At 55.6% G+C, this 16,229-nt stretch overlaps 1 protein-coding gene across 1 annotated transcript; it reads right to left on the bottom strand.

Annotated features, from left to right (window-relative positions):
- Positions 1-4,455: 4,455 nt before the first annotated feature.
- lonrf2 (LON peptidase N-terminal domain and ring finger 2) lies at positions 4,456-15,817 on the bottom strand. The gene is made up of 12 exons (XM_029258001.1): positions 14,120-15,817; positions 11,562-11,680; positions 10,740-10,862; positions 10,160-10,327; positions 9,842-10,061; positions 9,550-9,652; positions 8,971-9,085; positions 7,821-7,942; positions 6,799-6,957; positions 6,540-6,702; positions 6,255-6,404; positions 4,456-6,139 (listed from the first exon to the last, which is right to left on the bottom strand). The coding sequence occupies exons 1-12, from the start codon at positions 14,826-14,828 to the stop codon at positions 5,981-5,983; spliced, it is 2,310 nt and encodes a 769-aa protein (XP_029113834.1). The 5' UTR covers positions 14,829-15,817; the 3' UTR covers positions 4,456-5,980.
- Positions 15,818-16,229: the final 412 nt, after the last annotated feature.

Below are 16,229 nucleotides of genomic sequence, written 5' to 3'. Positions count from 1 at the left end.
TTTAATTCTGCAGCCTCCGGCTGTCTGGAGTCCGGAGTCTTTACTGAGGGACCTTCAGGTGGGACGAGAGAGGACTCAGCACTGGATGGGTGTGTGTTATGGTAATGTATTATGGCCCATTCTGCATGTGTCAGTTGTGTACCGTGTGTGTTTGCAGATATTCAGTGCCCTTTCCTCTGTGAACAATGATGTGTCTGTCTGTCTGTCTGTCCATAAAGGGATCCGTACGAACAATCAAAACCATCTGCCATGTTGTGCTTCTGCTCATCAGTGAATCAGAGTCTCAGCTGAGCTGAAGAGTGAGCCCCCCCCCCCACAAAGGAAGCTCTGACCATTGGAGGACTGACTGGTGAGGAGGAGGCAGTCGGAAGGCCATGCAGCCAATGAGACACAGCAGCGCTGATGTTCCATCTCCCGGGAGACGGCGGGGGTGGGAAGGTGTGCCGCCGTCCTCCCCCCCCCCCTTCGCTGGAAGACGCTGCCCAGCGCTCAGAGCGTCTTTTTGTCTCCGTCGCCGGGCGAGCGCGTTTCCTTTCGGAGGCAGACTGCCGCTGCGCGTCTCCAGATGCTCGTCACGTGACGTCCCGTCGACGGGGGGTTCGGGGCCCCGAGAGCAGCTGGGAGCACAATGACGCCGTGTCTCCGAGGGGCTCCGGTTACATTCGGCCCTTAGCGACAGTTCAGGACCAGCTGCTGCGGCCTGGTTCACGGTGACCGAAGCAGCAGAACTGAGCGAAGCGAACAAGCGCAACTAACCCCACTAAGCTGAACTAACTGAACTTCGACTCACCGAACTGACATTACTAGTTCATGTCCTCATGTATTAGCAGGTAATGCAGCCATTACGCAGATTCACTTGTCACCAGGAGGTTGTCAGTTCCAGTCCTAGTCCCCGCTGCTCGTGACCCCTTAACCAGCAGTATCCTTCACCACCCAGCCGGACTCCCTCCGTTGTGCCCCCACGTGGTGCCACCTGCAGGCAGAGGGGAGAAACGCAGAGAAGCGGCGCCCAGCTGAGCGGAGGGCCACGCTGACCGCGTTCGTTTGGAGGAGCGACCGGACCGGAGGCGACCGAAACACGATCGCGCCGGACGAGAGAAAACCCGCTTTAGAGCCCGCTGCCGTCACAGCGTTCGAGAGGCCAATGGGCTGCGGGAGCAGAGAGCCACATGGTGCCGCGTGGCTATTTCTGAGCCCATTCCCACCCGTCTCCGGAGCGGGAAGATTGGGACAAATGCCATCGTTGCGGAGGCAGAGCTGCTTCCCCTCAACTCAAAGGATCCGGGTCCAAATCCCAGCTCCTGCTGTAGTGCTCTTGGTCAAGGTACTTACCCCGAAGTGAAAAAGTAAAAATGAAGGTAAATCTAGAGCATGGAAGAGAAGCAGGGGGAGCGGTACGCACCCCTCCCCCATTAAATACCTGGGCTCCGAAATTAAACACTTGTGACAATTTTATTTTTACCGTATCAGCCATTTCAGGACAAGTACCGAGATGATGGCGCGACAGAAGGAGGTGGGACTTGAACCTGGGTCCTTCTGGTTTAACGGAGCTAGGCAACCGGAAGGAGCGAAGAAGCAGGAAGTCAGCAGAAAAGAGGACAAGGGGACAGAGAGCAAAGCGGACAGGAAGGAGGGTTACGGAAAGGAACGTGGCCGAAGAAACGAGAAACGAGGTCGTCGTCCACCTCCCGCTCTGCGGCACGAAGGAAGCGCAAAAGACGCCAAGACGAAACGTCCGGAGACTCGCGTCTCATCGCAGGCTCTGCGCACCCCTCAACCGAAAAGACTTTCGGGGCCCAAAGAGCCTTCTCCTGTAGCGTCACGTTAAAGGAAAAAAAGCCTGAAATTCCGAAATCCCTCCGTGCCGCGAGCGTCCACTGCAGAGGACATCGAGCGCAAGAGACAGAGAGCGCCGATGACACAACAAAGCGGTACATCTCACTGGGTCAGCTGGTACTTTAGTGGTTACAATTGCTGCCTTTGGACCTAAGGGTTGTAGGTTCAAGTCCCACTTCCAGAGACACGAGTCTCTAACGAAGTACTAACCCAAATTTGCTGAGAGGGTGAAGAGGTGTCAGTGGGTTTGGGGAAAAGTATTGGCTAGAAAAATAAATGCGGAAGTTCACCCCTCCGATTGAGCCCAACGGGCCACCGGACAGTCAGTCCCCCCACCTGGGGGTCACGTGTGGGTCAGCGCATCCTTATCCAAACTGCCACTAGGTGGCGCTGCTGCAAAAGCCCTTTGGCTCACGGGGACAAAATCTCTGCACCTTCTTACCTCGTGCCGCATTGGAAGAATTAAGATACGGCTTATCATAAACGCACACGGAGGTTCCGTTTTAGTTTTCATCACGATAAAGCCGTCCGGCAAACATGTCGACCCGCAGGACGAAAAGGTGGCGGGATCAGCGAAGCCGAACCGCGAGCAATTTCACGTGCAGAAGGGTGGCAAGAAAAAAGCAGTTTGATGTGACAAAGTGAAACAGAAGCAAACGCAATAAAAGGAAACATTTCCTGCAGTGTGCTGGGCGAACCGGGGAGCAACAACCAGGTCACGTGCGCCATGTAAGAAAGATTTTCCATTCATAATATCCATAAATGAAAACATGTAAAGGCCTCAGTAGTTCATGGTTCCAAACAATAAAGGGTTAAATGAATGAGAAACCTGACTCTGCCCAACTACTTTTCCAGGCCATGGTGACGTCCCATCTGGGCACGTCAACTCTCTCCTGGGTGGCCTTCCAGCTACTGCCATCAGACCTGTACAGCTGATACAGAATACCGCGGTACAAGTTGTGCCTGACTTGCCAAAGCGCTCCCATGCATCTCCTCCACTCGTTCCTCTGCGCTGGCTTCCTATAGCCGCCCGGATCAAATTTAAGACCCTGGTTATTGAACAGCTCCCCGCTATCCACGGGACTCGATCAACCGCTACACCCCAGCCAGACCCCTTCGCTCGTCTACTTCCGCTCGCTTGGCGGTCCCTCGCACGAAAGGTAAAGCGCGAAGGTTCTCGTTCTGTTGCGGTGGGACGACCTCCCCCTCTCGCTCAGAACTGCTGAACCCCCGTCTGTGATCTGAAAACTCACCTCTTCCAGACACACCTCGCCAAAGATCTCTCCAGCTCATGTATGGTGTAAATGTTCATGCGTCGTAACTTCATTTATCACCCTCAGATAAGCCTTTACACAGCTGCTACTCCTGTATTGTATGTAAACGTGTGCCTTATAAAAAAAAAAAAAAAAGTGTAGGAAGGTGATCAGGATTCTTCAGTCTTGAGTTTTATCCATCTGCTTGTGAGATGAGCATCGGTGCATAAAGTGGAAAGAAACAAACCAGGTTTACTTAAGAATCACACATCTGCAACTCCGTCTCTTTCTCCTAACGTAACGTACAAATTGTGCTTCTCCGAGATGTACGTCACTTCGGAGAAAAGCGCCCGTTAAATGAATAAATGTCAATCACTGTACTGATATTATGAATGAATAAGAAAGCACTTCACTGTGGTTTACTGTAATGTATTTGGAAAGTAAGGAGCGCGAGTCGCAGCGGCCGCCGAGCAGCAAGGGGCGACAAACGAGTAAACGGCCTTCGGGGAGAAATTAAGTCTGAAGAAAGTGAAAATGAGCGATTCAAATATGTAGGAAATCACCACATTTACACCGTTTTGTCCCGTTGCTGCAACGTGTCTGATCTTCAGAAATGAGGATTATTTCATGCAGTAAAGCAAAGTTGCAGGAGGAAACTCCTCCAACAGCATCAGGCCACATGTCCATATGTCCACTGTCCACCTCCACACACGTGGGCCCACATGTCCCCACAAATGCTCGAGGGGTGTCAACTCCATTAACGCCGGTCTTTCAAACACTACAGCGCAGCAGCAGCTACGGTCAACGCCCAGCACGGTGGCGGGGTGCTGACTAAACGTGGTACTTTGTGAGTAAATCACCTCCAGATACCCACCTGTGGACCAGTGTCCCTTTCCTACGGTACTGACCGCACTGCGCACCATGTTTCACTCCAGTTTCATGAGTTACACGCAATTAGTCAAAGAAAAAGGTCATCCCTCCATTTGGGTCGGAACTCACTGCGGGAGGTTGAGGTCACCGGCTTACGGTCACACGTGGTCGGCGCCTGCGAAGGAGACGGAACCGGTAAAGACTGCGAGGCCACAACTGCTAAACAATGTAAAATCAGCGCACCGGTACCCTTTGCTCTCGCAGCCCACGCTGCTCCATGTCCACGTGCACAACCGCGTACCTCCCCGACGGTCCCGAAAGGACGGCTCGAGACCTCGCCGTGAAAAAGCTCCTTACTCAGGTTTACCGCGCTACGACCCACAGAGTGAGAGGAGAAGAACGGTTCAGGCCCAAGCGGGGGACGCAACACGTTTCACCGCGGCGCTCGACTTTCGCGGCCCGTTTACGCCAAGGAAGCAGCACCACTCGGGTCAACTCTGTTCTCACATGTTTTATTTCAAATACAAAATAAATTAAATATCTTCTCTTACCATTGAGATACTACAATAATGCAGCATTTTGTGTGAGGAGCATAGCGAGGAAATGGACCGGTACCACGGTACAGAAAACATGTAAAGGCCTCAATAGTACATTGTTCCAAACAACAGAAGGGTTCAATCACTTCAGTTGGTCAATAAGACAAAAAGATGAGGACGTCGGCGACGTACAAAAAAAGGTCAAAACGTGAACAAACTCGCATTCCGCTACCTCTGCTAATGGAGAAACACAGCGCCTGCGAAACACTCTGATCTCTAATGTTCGGCACCGTGCAGGCGGAGCTCGACCACAACGCCAACCGGTGCTGCGCCCTCGGTGACCGTGGAGCTTACGGAAGGGTCGCGTGAGGTCAGCGGAGGTTGGTGGCGCCGTTCACCCCACGGAGACCCTTGGGAACGGTTTCTCCTCGGTCTTCGGCGCGGTCGGGGTGCGAGTTGCGACCACAGCGGATCGGTCACCTGGTCCACATGCGAGAAGGATAAGGCAACGATGCAAGACCCGGCGACTGGCACCCGCACATCCCGACGGTGCCATCCGAGGGCAAAAGGGCGAAGCTCAAGGCCGCGACCCAGCGACACACCCGGTGGGCTAAGAGCAAAGTCGAACCTTCAGTCAAATGACCCCAGGGTGTCGGTCCACTGCTTCCTATTAGATCCGTTCGGACAGGAGTGGCGAAATGCGGCGCTTCCTGGGGTGCAACGGGGAAAGTGTGCGCCGAACACGTCTCCTCCTGCTTTCGCGTGCTGAAGGGAGGGGCCCGATCTCATCTCACGCCGGACACGTCACCCGCAAAACCTTGAGGGTCACGTCTGTTCACTGACCGCACGGTCTTTTCAAAGGTGGAACACAGTGGGGCGTTTGCGGCCGTGAAGAGAGCTGCTCCATGAGGGCGTGACCTTTACGACGCGATCCAGGCAAATACGAGAGGCGATCAGGGCAATACCCTTAGGGATTGGATCCTGACAGCTCCCCCGCAGACCCGCCTCCGGAGCCAGAGTTTCCTTCACAGTTCTGAGAGCCGCAGGCACGCGAGCTGTCATGTACTGTCCAGCAGGTGGCGCTGTCAGCTGCGGGTTCGAACCAATAAGAGCGCTCCGGGGGTCTCTCTCACCTTCTCAGATGGACTCCGGTCGTGTCCGACAGCAGCGACACGCCCCTTGGTGTTAAAGACGCGAGGGAGGCTGAGGCCCCCGGGGACCCGGACCCGGACCCAACCAACAGGTGAACCAAACCACTGGGTCCTGCCAGTGAGCACCCCCTCCCCCTGCCTGTCCAGGTAGAAAACCCCAGAAGCCAATCCCAAAATTCTAACAGCTTCTTCCAGATGTTCCAAAGAAATTAAAGATGGGAAAAGGAACGTGGACCAACCCCTCTCTCTCTGTCTCACTCACTTCACACACACACACAGTCAGGGCTTCGTGATGATGACACACGTCGGATAGAGCCCCTCCCCCCAGGTGTCGTCACCGCGCCCTCTTGCGGGTCACGTAGACAAGGACCCGACGGATGGAGAGCAGACGGTCCTTCAGTGATGTCATGGCCAGGATGCTGAGCTGGGCCCGGTTCTCCAGGGGAAGGACGGCCAGGAGCCACCAGCACCACGCCGGGCCGCTGGAGCTGCTCTGTGGGTGGGAACGGGAAGCGGGAGACGTTAGCGGGAAACGCAGCGCTACAACCCCCCCCAAAGGGGTACCGTCACTCTGTGGGCAGGGCTGGGGGGGGGGGGGGGGGGGGTACCTGTGGGTCGGGGTCCTTGTTGGGCAGGTCCCCGAAGTGGCTGAGGATCTGGTTCCTCATGTTGTCCTTGAGCGAAGTAAACCAGGCGGTGGCTCGTTCGTACACCGAGTCGTGAAGCTTCAGCAGCTCCACAAGCTCCTCCCCTTCCACCTGGGGGGCGGGACCATGCAGATCAGTGCCGGGAAACCACGGAAAGAGGGGGACCACACCCACTCCCGTTCATCGTTCGCACATGCAGCCTCACACCCTCCCCCACGTGTCCAAACTTTACACTCGCAGACTCACCTTCCTGTCCTCCAGGTACTCGATCTTGGCCGTGTTGTAGCCGTCTCTCTGGCCGTGGCTCAGCACCTTGAAGCGCGCTACGCCGATGGTGTCCACCACCGAGCGTCCGTCCGGGAAGAACTTGACGTCTCGGACCTGCAGCATGCAGCCGAAGTCTGCGAACCTGGGAAGACAAAGGCCAACGGCGCGTCACAAGCTCCGCGGCGACGCCAAGCGTGCCGGACCGCGGACGCCGGAGCGACGCTCGGCCAAAACGCACCCCTTCAGCTCGTCGGCGATGCACATGCCGAACTGTTTGGTTCCCGTCTCCATGGAACGCCGGATCATGAGGCGATAGCGCGGCTCGAAGACGTGCAGCGGGCAGGGGATTGTGGGAAATGCCATGGTGCAAACGAAGATGGGCACTTCCTGGTTCAAGCTGCAAGCCAGAGCGAGAGAGGAAGAGACCGAAAGACAGAGAGAGAAATTTAAAAATAGCACACACCTGTCCACTAATTTATGGATACTTTGATAAAGGCATTAGAAAGATCAACTTGTTCTGGGGAATATAATGGAAAATAAAAAAAAATACACCACCCCACAAATTGCAATGTTTATCATTGTCCGGTTCTTCCCATAAACACGCGCACCGTTCCTCAACTGGTTACTCATCAGCGATGATCAGGGACACCGGACAGGAGCGGTAAACACTGTGCAAGTGAGTTGAACGAAGACGGTCCAACATTACTATATGGACTGGGGGCCCTTTACTGCCACCTATGGGCTTGGTGGGTAAACAGCAATCGATGGTCCATTTTAGAAACCAGGTAAGACGCTGCGATTTAAAACAAACCGAAACCGTCTTGTATCTTTAGGTAACGCAGCCATTCACGTGACAGGACGAGCCAGTGCAGCGAAACGCACAACCGGTCGACTCAAGCCTGTCAACTCCAGGAGGAGCCGGAATGTTTGCACGAGGGCAAGTGTGAGGGAACAACGTGCAGCAGCGCTGTCCAGCGTGTGGCCTTTTGTTTCATGTAATGAGGTCGTAGGAACATTCGTAAAATTATTAACGTAAAATACACTTAATAAACTACCAAAAATACTATAAATTTATCGACTCACGTGACCATGTACCGTATGTAAATAAAATTTTCAGGAAAATCAACGTAGGCATTCAACATTCAGCATGTCGCTTACTATGGTTTTTACACGTACGGGTCTCGAACCCGTTCGCAATTACGATCGCTGCCCGGTTCGGCCATGCCGTACAGCAGACCGCAACGCGGTCACCGTGCTCACTTTGACAGCTCCTTCATCTCCTCCTCGTGAATCTTCTTCCTCTCGGCCAACTCGTCCGACAGGTAGCGCAGCAGCACCTCCTCCATCAGTAGTGTTTTGTTGTACCCCCTGGTGGCCAAGTACTGCAATGACACAGAGGGACGCGGTGGCGGTGGTGACGTCAGCAGTGCAGCCGCGACGCTGGTAAAGGTCCGCGCTCCTCACGAATACGTGACACGGGTGACAAGAACGAGGACAGCGCAACACGACGTTCTCAAACAGGCCATTCCTCATCACTCTCCTGACGACACCACACACACACACTTAAAAAAAACGAGAAAAACCTGCCAGACAGACAGGACGACAGTTTCCCAGCACCGCACATAATGCCTGACGTATATTAATACTGTCACATATGATTATTTCCTCATGCTTCCCGTCTCCAGTTAACACCTCCAACTCCACATTCCATTCCTCCGGTGCATGGAAATATACACACACACACACACACATTACATATATACTTTATATCCCCATTTCAAAGGGATTAGCAAGAGGATTGATGTGTCATTATTTTAAAATCACGTGTTTCCATGGTGCCACTGACTGGTTCACACCCATTTCACTATGAGGATGCAGCAGCTGGGGGGGGGTGTTCAGATGAGAACCACAAACGTTCGTGACGCTGCTGCATGTATCCGGAAAAACATAATAAATAAGTAGCCGTTCAATAGGGGAAGTTTTCAACCAGATTTCTCACCCAGAGGCTCACGGGGGCTGATTCAATAAGGGGGGGGGGGGGGGGGGGGGGAGACAAGCCACTGAAACTGAAAACAAATTGTAATCTTTGGGGAAAAATAATCATTTAAAAAAACATGCTAACAAAGAAACAGTTTTATGAGAAAGATCTGGAGCCTGGCGTATGATGTAAACACGGTACGAAATGACTCTTCAGGTGAAACGCAGTCGCTCTGCGCAGTAATATTTCCCTTATGTATCTGTTTGCGTACCTTTGCTATACACCGCAGAGAGGGAAGTTAACGGGTGTCGGACCGACTCTCGCAGGCCCTGCAGACTCCCAGAACCCGGCGGTCAGGAAGGCGGGAGGGGAACGATAGGACCGCGGCGGGATCGCAGCGGAACGGCGCACGGGCGGTACGGTTGCGCTCACCTCCGACAGGTTCTCCTTGCACAGCGGGCAGCTCGGAGTGTGGTCCAGACACCGCTCCAGGCACTTCAGGCAGAATGTGTGACCACAGGGTGTGGCGACGGGCTCATAGAACAGCCTAGAACAAGGACAAGAGGAGAGCTTTCTTTAGTATTTATTCAGACTTTGTGTAGTACTGCATTTCAACAGCAGGTGGCGCAACGGTTCAGCAAACAGGCCGGTCAAAGTGCCCTGAGCAAAGTGTTCGACCGCACTGGGTCCAGCACACAGATGGGGGTCTTCATACGTGGTTTTCATGGGCGCAATACACGTGGAAACACCAATCCATTCGCACCGCGGGGCTGCAGTTGACGCTGCGGTTACAGCTATCGCCTGCGTTCAGCTCCCATCTCCTGTAGCGCCACCCTCGATCGAGGTATTTACCATGAACCGGCACAGTCAAAATTATCCCACTGTATAAATGGGTAAACCAGTGTAAGTGGCTCAGCGTAGAACTGTTTTACACGCTTTTGGAGGGAAAAGTGAGACAGAAAAACAAAGAGTTTAAAAAAAAAAAAAAAAACCCCACAGTGAAGGACCCACCTCATGCAGAGGGAACACTCCATGTCTGCGCTGTCCAGTAGCTCGGGGGGCACGACCCAGGACCCCACGGGAGTGGGGGGGCTCTGTGATGAGGAGGCACCCTCTGGGAAAGAGACACACAGGCAAGTCAGTTTTCTCATGACGTCGGAGATGCGTGCGCGCGAGCGTGTCCTCCTAACCCAGACCGATGAAGGACCCCCCGCCCCTCAAATCCATTCTCATTGGCTCACACACAAGGCTTCCCCGAATAGGGACCCGCCTGTGTCCTCGGCCATTTGCGTGAGGACCGTACCCTGGTGTCGGAGGAGCTTGGTGGGTGGGGCAAAGCCGGGGACATCGCCGGGGCTTTTCCTCTTCAGGCCGAGGGCGGAGCCGGGCGCCGAGGACAGCACCGACACCAGGGTCTTCCCCTCACCCAGGGGGGGTTCACCTTTACTTAGCGAAGGCAGCAGCTGGGCGGGACCCTCCCTGGGGGAAGGGGGGGCGTTCTTGGTGGCACTGAACACGGAGTCCTGGAGAAACCAGGGGATTTGGGAGGTGAGCTGCTGCACAGGGGTCCATCAGGCACCCATCATCCGACCAATGGGGCACGCTGAGGGCGCGGCCTCACCTTTGAGGTGCCCGCCTCCTGTCTCTCGGCACCGTGGGGGACGTGCTGGACCGACCCGAGGAGGAGGGGGGGTTTGAGACGCGTGGCGGACGGGCCGGACTGGTGGGGGTGCAGCGACGTGGGCAAGGCGTCCCTCTCGAACAAGGAGGAGAACATCTCGCTGAGCATCTAGGGGAGGGGTGGGGGGCACAAAGAGCCCATTACATTTAAATTATTCATTCTTCTGACACTTCTCCAAAACTACTTACAACGTTAAGCTATTTACACTGATGTACTTATGTATACAGCAGGATTAATTTTCCTCTATCGATTCAGGATGCTAGAGCAGGAGGTGGGATTTGAACCTGACACCTCCAAGTCCAAAGGGAGCAGCGACTAACCGCTACCCCACTGGCATCTCACTCATAAACCGCAATACACCTGAACAGAAATCTTAACCTTGAATCACTTTGGTGGGGGGGGGACCAGTATAAAAATGATGTAAATTGTGATTATGCCAGTAAATAAACATTGGTAAAGTGTTATTAAGTGTTGCACTGGCGCACACTGAACCCCGACACCCTGTCCAGCACCACGGTACCTTCTGGGCTTCCGTCTTGACAGCGGTCCAGTCGGGCTTGAGCGCCACACACAGGAAGTACTCCTGCAGAGCCTCCTCGTTGTGACCCGCCTTGCTCAGGGCAGTCGCCTTCAGGTAGTGCACCTGGGGGGGGGGGCACACTGCGTTACCGCGGTACAGCCCACTCTTGAGTGCACAGACATCAACCGCCGTGGCTTAAAACCCCAACACTCATAACCGAAAACCGTACGTGACAACTCGGAGGAACTCTGGGACGTCTGGACACTTTGTGGACGTTACTAGAGACAGACACATAAGGTCACACCTGTGATACACTGTAACCTTCTGAGCTCAAGCCCTTGTTCTACGTCTGTGGACGTGGACTCACAGGGTCCTGGCGTCCTCTCTCTAGTGTCCACGTTGCTGAGACTCGGAGCTCATCGTAAAAGGAATTTTACTCCAATTTTGCGGGCGAGAGGACAAGGGCTCCCTGCGTCACGGCAAAGTGACAAAGTCGGGGACATGTGGACACCTAATCCTCTTATGCCACAGGACATATGGCAGCCCCAGGTGTCAAAGACAAAGAACACGACTATCATGACACAGCATGTATGTGCGTACGTGTGTTTTACACACACAGGTGTGGTCTCAATGGACCAAAATGGACAAATGTCCAATAAGCAGCAATGCAGGACGGCGCACGTGAACAGGGGACACCCGGGTTTCTGATGGAAATCTGTCTATTTGTGCCAAACGATGCCAGGAATACGGTCGTTTTCCTCCCTGCGCTCGAGTCCAAGGACAGGACGGCGGCCTCTCGTCTCGCCGCTCCGCAGGACTCACCTGAGGCAGGTGTGGGCGGAGTCGGCAGGCGCCGTCCGCGTCCTTCGCTGCCTGGCTGTAGTTCTGCATGTCGATGAGGAGCTCCGCCCGCTGGGTGATGAGTCGACAGTCCGAGGGCGCTGCGGCGACGCCACAAGTCCATTAATAATCGTACGGAAACCACAGGTTCAGTCATAAAAAGGACAGGTGCCATGGGACGTGTCTGTGGCCCCGCCCACCCCATCAGAACATAAAACTCATGGGGGGGGGGGGGGGGGGACACAGAGCATCTACTTAGCTTCCCTAGACAGTCCTGTTTTACACCTACGCTGTCATATGGTACACTTAATACTGGGCTTTTGTTACACTTTAGACAGTCCAATAACAACAACAACAACAACAACCTTATATAGTGCCTTCAAAAGCAACATGAAACACTGTACAAAACGAAAATTATGAAGGGCAATAACTGTCATGCACTTGCAAACAATCACAAACTATTGAACTGCATGACAATTATTATTATTACTATTAATATGAAGCTTTGTTTTGGGTTTACTGTGTTTTTGGAGGTGATGACTGCTGCACTTTGTGTGCTCTGCCCCAAAACCCATTTCTCCCATCGAAAACTTTTTTATTATGCAACGGTTAGAGTTGCCCCCTTAAGATCCAAAGGTTGCAGGTTCGAATCCCACCTAATGCTGTAGTGCCCTCGAACAAAATACTTGCCCTGAAAACTTCTACAATGAAAAAATAATTTACCCAGTTGTATAACGGGGTAAAAATGCAATTCACATTATGGCATTAGGTGATGTGACACGGCAGCACAACTCTACGTGTTGGCCAAAGGATCCACAGGTCGCTCAACACCCTGCCCCACCCCCGCTGCGCTCTGCCATCAAGACCCAGTTACGTCAATCGGCGTACGCGCTGGGCTGCCTTTCGCTCTGCGGTACCACGGTAAGACCGGCACCACCCCTTGGCAGGTGGCAGATCCACCCTCAGCCAGTCCTCCCAGCAGCACCTCCTCCCCGTTCGAACCTCAACAGGCTCCGCGCAGGCGGGTGAGTCAGGGCCGAACAGATCCGAGCTCCCGCAGACAGATTTGTTTACCGTATGTGGGGCCGACTGCAGCCGTCCCTGCGTGGGAGGTGTGCGCCAAACACATACGGTGCTCTGCGCGCCGCCGCCAACATTTCCACTCGCTCTTCAGCCAAGCGGGCGCCCCAATGCGGGGCGCGTGGCCAGAGAGACGGGGACCCCCCTTGCTGTTTACACACAGTATAACTTTGGAGAAAAAAAGGTCACCCCCCCCCCCCCCCACAGCTCTGCAGTACAGCACGAATCTCCTTCGCTCTACCACCTCTCGTACCCTGTGCCGCGTGGAGGTCCCAAAACACCTGTCCAAGTGGTGAACGGATGGCAGACGACCAGCAGGGGGCAGCGGAGGGAACCTCCTGACCCAAATCCATAGCTAACAGGGATCACAGCATCCGCACGTCCAGGCGGCACCCCCCCGCAGCCAATCCACTGGCAGGAAAGTGGGTTACAGGGCCTCAGGATGGACCACGCAGGTAAGGGGGAGTCGAGGGGGGGGTTGTGTCAGGTCACAGCTGGTTTACAGCTACCGTACCCTGGTTTTACACCACAAACATCCCACTCAGACACTCCGGCTGGCAAACGCATCCTTTCATGGCTGAGGCCGGCAAAGAAGCACCTGCGTATTGATCGATACCTCGAGATTAATCAATGCCTCAGTGGCACACGGTCACGTTAAGGTCACGACAATGAAGAAACTGGTGAACGGCTCCAGTGACCGGGTTCAAACGCGTCACCGCCGATCTGGGTCGAGATGTGAGAATGCATGTCAGCAACAGCACTGGGAGGGGAGGCATCTCCATGGCAACCCAGTAGTCCTAAAGGTCCTGGCGGAAACGTGTCGTTCCTGTGTCGCAGCACCGCTCAGGGTGTTCTGGGCCCCCCCCCCGAGCACCCCAGCGGCATCCTGGGACGTTCCAGACCAACAGGAACGGACAGGAGCCCGGCGAGGCCCCCCGGCGGCTCCCTCTTCCGGAAGTCTCCGCAGCTTCTGTAACTGACCCGTTAGCAATAAAGACACAAAAGCACAGAGTCTGTCCAGAGACCCCCGAAAACGCAAAACCCGAACTACTCAGGTGGCGACAGGCGCGTTTCCGCAGAACACGTCGTCCCTTTCGGCATTCCGCCGAACCGTCCGGACCGGTTTACCAGGGTACGTAGCCATCTTGCTGCGGTAAACGAGGGCGAGCCACTTTGCAGGACTCTAAGTAGGGCGCCCGGAAGGGACGCGCGTGACGGCGCCCTCTAGCGTCCGCGTGCCACCCGCGCGCGAAAGTAGGTCACGCAGTCTCCGCTAATTTTGGGAACACAAAGATGAGCGCAAAAACGCGGCCGCCGGACTGTCCTCACTAATTTTGATGTAAAGAAAGAAAGAGAGAAACACACACACACACACACACACACACACACACACACACACACACACCGAGAGAGAGAGGAGAAACGAGACGAACGGCCAGCGAGCCGACCGACAGACTCACCGAGCTCGGCCGCCCGGTTGAACTTGTCCAGCGCCGCCGGCAGCTCCCTCTTCCGCCACATCCGCTCGCCCTCCATGCAGAATCTGCGCGCGCGGCTCTCCGCCTCGAACCACTTCTCGAGCAGCGCGCTCAGCACCACGTTCACGCGGAAGCCGCCGGGGGGAGCGCGGCCCTCCTGCGCGCACTCGGCGCACCGGCCGCAGCCCCCCGCCCCGCCGCGCCCCTCGTCGCCCTCCAGGCACCGCTTGCAGAAGGTGTGTCCGCAGCGCAGGGTCGCGGGCTCCGACAGCAGGGCCGCGCACATGCGGCACGAGAAGAGGTCGAGCGCCGGCGCCTCGTCCTCCGCGCACGCGGCCGGCGGCGGAGGCGGCTCCTTGTGGCGCAGGGTCCGAGCGATGCTCTCCACCAGCAGCGCGAGCTCCTCCGGCCGCAGCGCGTGCAGGCGCGCGGCCGCGCAGTACGAGTCGAGCGCGTCGGGGAGGCGTCCCGCGCGCACGAGCGCGTCCGCCCTGCGCAGACACAGTCCCCGGTCGGGCTGCTGCAGCTCCGCCAGCTGCGAGCCGTAGATGTCGGCGGCGAGCTCGAAGTTCCCGGCGCGACTCGCCTCCTCGGCCACCTCCAGCATCTCCGGGCACAGGCCGGCGGCGGCCGGGTTCGAGAGCGCGTGCCGCGGGAAGCTCCCCGCGTGGCGCTGCGTGTCCGTCTCCATGATTTCCGTGTGGGGAGCGAGCGAGCGAGCCGCGGAACAGAAACAAAACAAACAAACAAACAAACAAACAAACAAACAAACAAACAAAAAGGGGGGGGGAGGAGGAAAAAAAAAAAAAAACAAGCGCCTCCCGGGTCTAGTGACGGGGGCGACGGGACGCGCAATCGGGCCGGAAACACGGTGTCATCGCGGACGTGGAAACAGCGCAGCGCCCACGGTGACGCAGCGGCCGCGCGCAAGCAGACAGACACACGGATAGGCTCGCGCTACAGGGGACGCGGCGCGAGCTCCATGTCGGGCTCCAGGTGCCCCAGGGGCGGGAGCGAGGAGCCTAAATCGCGAGGCAGCCGCGCGCCGCGTGTCATTCCGAAAACAAACAAACAAACAAACGAAGAAACAAACAGACAGAGACTGAGGCCCCCGCTCCTCGGTCCGCGTCCCCCCTCGCGCCCCCGACGGACGGCCGAGAGTCCGAGTTCGTTAACATCCGGTTTGAAAACGGTTACATTGATTGTTGTGGCGGATTTCGCGGGGAGAACGCCAAAAAGCACAAACAAAGTGTCTGTTCGCGGACGAGCCGAGGAGGAAGAGAAATAATTCGAAAGTGATAAACAAAGAAAAGCGGCTCGAGCGACTTTACCTCACGGCGGAGGGAGAACTGGGAGAAGTACGAGCAGGAGCGAAGGGCGCCGTTTCCCCCGCGAACCAAAAACACACATTTATGTAACCAGTTTACTTTCACACAAGTCAGTCAGTGTTGTTGAGCTCCGCGCGCCGCCGGACTCCGAAGCCGAAGGGGGGGGAGAAAAGAAAGAAAGAAAAAAAAAAAAAACCACGGACGAGTCGATGAAACGCGGGACGCGAACCCACGCGCGATCCTATCACGGGAATTCCTCTGCCGAGTACTTAGAGTGTGTGTATCGCTGCCTGTACGCCTGGTTCTCCCTGCGTGTGTGTCCGAGTGTGTCTGTCACGGCACCACGTGACGCGCAGGACGTGACCCCATTGGTCCGCGATGTGGCTCGCTTATATAATTACACGAAATGTTGTATAACCACCGAGGAGCACCATAAATTGTGTTCTATAATAATGAAAGTGCTGTGTGTGACACGAGCGCCTTTCCCACGGTGGGGGTCACGGGTTCCGGTTCGGGTTCGGGCCCGGACGGTGGGGTCACCCTGGGCCGGAGCTCATGGCTGCACCGTAACTTTTATGTAACACACTCTGTATATCTTATATAAAGAGCGGTGTGAATCAATGCGCACCGCGTCGCGTGCTAGGGCTCCGCACACAAACACACTGCATTTCTCACACTCGCCATCGTGGCCCGGCACCATGTTCTGGACCGGGGCCCAAAACACGGCCCGGCAGTCGCCTCCATCCTGTTGCCCCGGACAGTAA

This window comes from Scleropages formosus, chromosome 14, assembly GCF_900964775.1.
Source record: "Scleropages formosus chromosome 14, fSclFor1.1, whole genome shotgun sequence".
Classification (NCBI taxonomy): domain Eukaryota; kingdom Metazoa; phylum Chordata; class Actinopteri; order Osteoglossiformes; family Osteoglossidae; genus Scleropages; species Scleropages formosus.
The sequence above is the reverse complement of the archived record's forward strand: the minus strand, read 5'-3'. Positions and strand labels throughout refer to the sequence as shown.

What these genes read in the sequence shown, in the direction of transcription:
- lonrf2 (XM_029258001.1), bottom strand. Translation starts at nt 14,828, where the DNA reads ATGGAGACGGACACGCAGCGCCACGCGGGGAGCTTCCCGCGGCACGCG. An exon ending in CAACCGGGCGGCCGAGCTCG is followed by an intron (nt 11,681 to 14,119) that starts GTGAGTCTGTCG and finishes GCGTCGCCGCAG; the next exon opens with CGCCCTCGGACTGTCGACTC. An exon ending in AGGAGGCGGGCACCTCAAAG is followed by an intron (nt 10,062 to 10,159) that starts GTGAGGCCGCGC and finishes TGGTTTCTCCAG; the next exon opens with GACTCCGTGTTCAGTGCCAC.